This window comes from Notamacropus eugenii, chromosome 5 (assembly GCF_028372415.1).
Source record: "Notamacropus eugenii isolate mMacEug1 chromosome 5, mMacEug1.pri_v2, whole genome shotgun sequence".
NCBI lineage: Eukaryota > Metazoa > Chordata > Mammalia > Diprotodontia > Macropodidae > Notamacropus > Notamacropus eugenii.
Window position 1 is genome coordinate 236794199 of NC_092876.1, and position 6269 is coordinate 236800467.

The window sequence follows — 6269 nt, forward strand, 5'->3', positions numbered from 1 at the left end:
TCTGACCAGCCGGTCTTACCATACACAAGATAGCAGTAAGTGAAGGATTAAAGTATTCAGAACCAGGCCTGAGAAGGGCCTGCTTGGTCTCAGGTCACCTGTCCTAGATGAGTAGTCATGAATACAGAGGGAAAAAAGTTGAATATCTGAGGAAAATGGCATCAAGAAGATCCAAGCAGTAGTAAAAAAATTATATGCCATTAAAAATTTTCAAGGCATTTGGCTTCAGTCATTTCCTTTGATTTTATTAACTCTGGGAGGTAGGTGTTACTGTTATCATCATTTTATAGAAAGGGAAACTGAGGCTGAGAGATCAAGTGCCTTGCACAGGATTACAAGCCAGAGGGTTGGTCAACCCAGGTGAGAGGAACATTTGAGTAAAATGGCAACAACTGGAAGAGGGAGGATATGAAACGTTAAAGGTAAACCAGGTTCAGTACTCCAGAGTAATAATTCTGGTATGAGAGCTTGCATTGGCCAGAGGAGGACCCGCTGCTGAGCCTGGTGTACCAAAATATATTGGCCACACTTTTCCATCAAAGGGAAGACCTGTCAAGGGATATGGTTAGGCCTGGTATGACAGGCATTTTCAGATTATTAAGTCTCTGGGTCTTGATACATTCTGCTGAATTAAAAGGAAGCAGTAGAACACTGAACAGTTTTGTTCGATATAATAAGTGTGTGTGTATTTTACATCTTTTTGAAGGGCATTTCAACGTAGCAAAATGGCACAGTAGATAGAGCACAGGGCCTGTAGTCAGCAAGATCCGAGTTTAAATCTGAATTCAGACACTAGCTGTGTGACTCTTGGCAAGTCACTTATCCCTGTTTGCCTCAGTTTCCTCATATGTAAAATGAGCTGGAGAAGAAAATGGCAAACCATTCTACTACCTTGGCCACAAATAGTATCACCAAATGGGGTCACCAAGACTCAGACACAACTAAACTACAACAAAGGATACTGAAGCAGGCTGAGTAAAAAATTAGAATTTACTTCTCCTGTTCCTCTTCCCATTCAAGTGAGCATTTTAAGTAGCATTTTTAAGGTGATTTCTTATGTCTTTGGATAGAAAGGAGATAATCTTATGGAACAGGCTACTGTTTTCATTTGAGCACAACTAATAGAGGCAGGGGAAATGTTTTAAGCTTTTATTATGCTATTATCAACTCAGAGCAGATGCTTGGTGGCTTGATTGCTGCTTTGAGGGTTCCATCAGCATATTTTCAGAATCAATGGTATTGAAAGTCTGTTATCATCATCAGGAATTCAATGAATGCCTCCCTCGGACCCCTCCCTGTTCTAGAAGGGTGCTAGGGGTGTGCAAATCCCCTGTGACTTCAAGTCACAATTAACCACATTTGGTGGTTATTATTTAAGTGTTGTAGACTGATTTTAGAAAGCGATCTCAAATATACACTGGAGAACAGAGCCAGACAACTTGCAAAAAGTAGACAAGCAAGTTCCCAGGATGCCAAGTACTAGGCAGAGTTCCATGAACAGAGGGCCAGAGGTGCTGTTCTTCCTCTGAACCCAGCTTGCCCTGGAAAGTGTCTCCTTAAAGTATGGGACTACCCCACATGTTACCACAGTCTTATCTGGGTAGAGAAAATGTTGTTAAATATACTATGTTCCTATTAAAAATAGCCTTAACTTAAAGAGCATAGGACAGTAGAAAGAATACTGGAGTCAGGGTTAGAGGGTGCAAATCTTACCCCTTTTAGTTCTTTGTGAACTACAAAAGTCACTTAAACTCTCTCACCTAAATCATTTCAGTTTCCTCATCTCTAAAATGAAAGGATTGGACAAGATGTCCTCCAAGGTCCCTTCGAACTGTGATCCTATGAAATATGACAGCAGTGGGGAGACATATCAACTTAGCAAATAAGGAAGAAAGGTTTGTTCATATCATTACCATTATCTCGGTTGGCTGTGGATCTCAGCTTTGGCATTCCTGCCTGGAATAATCCGCCTAAACCAGGTGGACCACTCCCTCCGAAACCACCTCCAGCAGCACCACCACCACCTCCACCAAATCCACCACCACTGCTGCCTCCTCCAAAGCTGCCACCTCCACCAGATCCTTTAGGTTCTGCAGAGAGAGGAAAATGAAATCTTTAGTGCAAACAGAAAGTATGAATGTTATTTCACAATTACTTTTTCATCAAACCCTAGAATTGCAGAAAACAATAACGACTACACAAAGATACATACATGTATATATACACATATATGTATATATTTACACATACATACACAATAAAACAAGGATCTACCTGGAAAGCAGGATGAGGAATACTCTTTGGATTCTTCATCACTATAGTACTTCTCTCTATACTTTGTGGCTTTTCTCTGAAGGGCCTTCATGATAAAGCCCAGATCTTTACCTCCTCCCCACCTCAAATACCACATCTCTCTTCCCTCCATACCAGCTGTGAAAACGCAGGAATTTCCGTAGTATTAGCAAAGGAGTACAGAGTAGAAAGAAAGAGTGGATGACACACTTGTCCCTAATATGCACTGACTCCCCTCTGCCTTTCTCTTTCCCCAAGCAAAAGGCGCCTGATCTGGGATTCTGTGAAATCTTCTCTGACTGGTGTCTGCCTCTCAGTGTGCTGGGAAGCAAGCTACTTGTGCTGGGGAAACAAAGTTCACATTGTGGTGTTTGTCATTGCTTCATCCCAGGGTTTGCAAAGCTTGTAATCAGGAGGCTATTTCTTCCTAAATAATGCATGAAAGTTTCATAGGATTATTGGATCATGAATTTAGAGTTAGAAGGAGCCTCAGAAGTCATCTCCGTCAACTCTCTCATTTTATAGAAAAGGAAACTGAGCCCAGAAGAGGTTAAGCAACAATAGCTGGCATTTATATAAACTTTTAAGATTTGCAAAGCACCTTACATATTCCTCTTGTTTTGCCTATGGCCACCAAAGAAATAAATAGAAGAGTCCAGGTCCTCAGACTCCAAATCCAGAGGTCCTTCCATAGCAACATGCTGCCTGAGTCCATATATTCTGAGAAATGTGATTCATGGGAAGAGAAAACCATGCAAAAAACCCAAATTGTCTCCTCAGTTTTCCTCCTCCCCCAAATTAGACAAAATTAAGTTCATTAATCTGGGAGAGAAAATTCTATTCACATATTTAATCTTCATTCTCAGCAGGGATATTTCCTTAAATACTTCAAGAATATGTGATTTCATCTTTGTGGGCATTCCCTCCACCAATGGGGATGGCTACTCTACCACGCCTAAGCCGATAGCTTTCATATGCTATTGTGACTCAAAAAAAAAAATCACTGGTAGTAAAACCTCAGATTGTGAGCTTCTGTGAATTTAGTTGGTCTGGTTTAAAATTCAAAACACAAAACTATTACATATTTATAACAAATTATACTATTATAATAATATGATGTATATTCATATATAAAATTCAGAAAAATCAGGCTTGGGGCCTTTCCTGTCATAAGCATAATAGAGCTAGGTGGCTAGTTGGCACATTGGAGAGAGTGCTGGACTTGGAGTTAGGAAGATCTCAGTTCAAATCGATCCTTAGACACTTACTAGCTGTTTAATCAAGTCACTTGACCCAGTTTCCTTACCAATGAAATCAGGACAATAGCAGCAGCTACCTGGGTGGTTATGAGAATCAAAAGAAATCATATTTGTGAAATGTTTTGCAAACCTTAAAGTACTATATCAGTGATAGATATTATTAAAATTATTATTCCATCACATTCCTATACTATAATTTATTCAGTCAAGCCTAATTGATGCTAAAGCATCCCCTTAATTTTCCACTTTTTTTTTACCACCACAAAAAGTTGCTGTACAGTAGTTTTGTAAAGCTATCACCATCAATTTATTGGGTGAATTTAAAAGCTAATTAAGTTAGGACTGCCATTTCAAAGCTGAGCACAATGACAGCACATTTACAAATTAGGTCTCTTTTTCCCCCACCCTCCCCAAGTTCTACATTCTATGATTCAAAACAGGCTTTGGTCTTGCTTGTTTGCAAAACCTATGTAAACAGACTAGTAAATATTTACCTGCCCACCTATGAACAGAGTACAAGAATACTTACTTGATAGGGTCTCGTTTCAAAAGGACATGGAACTCATTTTAAACATTCCTAAGAAGTGGGCCTCCTTAAATAAGACACAGTGTGGTGCAGTAGATAAGGGGCTGGCTTTATAATCAGGAAAACCAGAGTTCAAGTCTTGTTTCTGACACATAATTGCTGCTTAACAGGGAAAAATTCACTTGACCTCTCAGTGACCATCAGTCAATTCTCTTAAGATTTTTAAATTACAGATGAGATGCTGACCTTCATCCATGTAGTACACAAGTTCTTATACCGATGAAATTGTAGGTTTGGACCTCTACCCTTCCCCTTCACTCCCACCTCCAAACTAAACAACCCCAAAACAATAAAATCAAACCACCATCTGCTACCAGGTCATGCTGCCAGAAGTAAGCTGGTACCAGGGAAAGCAGGCTGCTTGTTGCCATGGGGAGAGAGCTGTGCTCAGGGCCCAGTTCTCCGCTTTATATCATGTATATGACTTTTACTAAGTCACTACTCTCTGGGCCTCAGTTTCTAAATCTGAAAAGGAGGGACTTGAATGAAGATAGCTCTACAATCTTTTCCCCTCCTAACCTTTTATGATTCTTTTATTATTTCTAGGGAGGATTCAGGGATTCATTAGTAATGGATTTAGAATTTGACCCCGTTTGGGACTCCCTCAACATGTCTGCAAATTTGCATGTCCTCTCCAGCATCTTAACCTAGTCCTTGTATTAGAACTGTATCTTAACCCATCATCTTAACTGAGAGTAGTTTGTTAATTTACCTCCTTGCAATCCTATAGGTCACTGTTGCTGTCATTCAGACAGTTGTCAGAATGAGATTCTATGAAAATGAGGATTGAATTGTATTCCTTCTCCAAATGGGAATCTGGCAACAGTATGTTTCTTGTTACTTGCAGGACTAAATAACATATTTGCGAACATCTCAGAACACAGAAATTAACACACTGCCTGACACTGAGAGTAAACTACATATACAGTGTCAGATGTGCTTAAACACGCATTTGAAATTTCTGATAATGTAATTCTACCTCTTCTATCAGTCATCTGTGTAACCCTGTGTAATGGGCAATTAGATGGCAAAGCAGGTAGAGTGCCAGGCCTGGAGTCACGAAGACTCATCTTCCTGAGTTCAAATCTGACATCTGACACTTATTAGCTATGGGACTCTGGGCAAGTCATTTAACCCTGTTTGCCTCAGTTTCCTCTTCTATAAAATGAACTGGAGAAGGAATGGCAAACCACTCTAATGTCTTTGCCAAGAAAATTCTAAATGGAGTCATGAAGAGTCAGACATAACTGAAAGATGACTCAACAACAATTCTGCATGAAAGAAATCTGTTCCTGGGCCCCTGCCTTTTACAAAATCAGGGGCTGGATCAGAAAATCTCCAAGTATGCCCCCTAGCTCCAATATTCCATGAGTCAGTCACCTATTATTCTAGGGCAAGGCTTCTTAGCTTTTTGTGCACCATATTAGATCCCCTTGGCAATCAGGTGAAATCTGTGAACCCTTTCTCTGAATGTTTATAAATGAATGAAATAAAATACAAGATTACAAAGGAAACCAATCACACTAAAATTGTTATTAAAATATTAAAAACACACCCAAGATTATGGACATCAGGTTAAGAACTTGCTCTACAGGGAGGGGAGAAAACCAGCAGACACTAACTGGGTGACATTTTCTCAAGAGGAATGAAGGGGTACATTACAACAACACCCAAATTATCAACATTTGGCTTTGGAGCTTAGATAGTTTCAAATGAAAAGTCAAAAACCCTGTACTTCCCCTTTGAGGGGTGGGGAATATGCTGTTGCTCAATAACCCTTGCTTAGCCAAGGAGCAGTGGTCAGAGATCTCCATCAATTTCCTCTTCTCCATTTCCCTCTCCCTTCAACTCCTCTGCTCTTTAAACCAGTGTTCTTCCGAAGCTGACATTTCCACCTTATTACCCACCTGACAGCCACAAATTGTCCTCCTACTCTTAGTTTCCCATCTACTTCAGTGAGTCATATGTCCACAAAGTTTCTTAGGATGCCTTAGGAAGGTCAACCTCAGCCTAACAGGAGTCTAGAGAGGTTATATTTGCATATAGAAAGGCTATATTTCCAATTTATCTCACTGGTAGAGAGGATAGATCTGGTGTTGTGGGCTGACAGTCCTGAAGCCCAGCCACATTAG

The 6269-nt window shown here is 40.1% G+C and overlaps 1 protein-coding gene across 6 annotated transcripts in view; it reads right to left on the minus strand.

The window, feature by feature from the left end:
- WIPF1 (WAS/WASL interacting protein family member 1) overlaps window positions 1–6269 on the minus strand; it is a 168291-nt gene that overhangs the window by 14673 nt on the left and 147349 nt on the right. For all 6 annotated transcript variants that reach the window (XM_072612371.1, XM_072612373.1, XM_072612375.1 and 3 more), the window contains one exon: window positions 1914–2090. In XM_072612371.1, the coding sequence (XP_072468472.1) occupies window positions 1914–2090 (177 nt within the window). The remainder of the gene's footprint in view (window positions 1–1913; window positions 2091–6269) is intronic.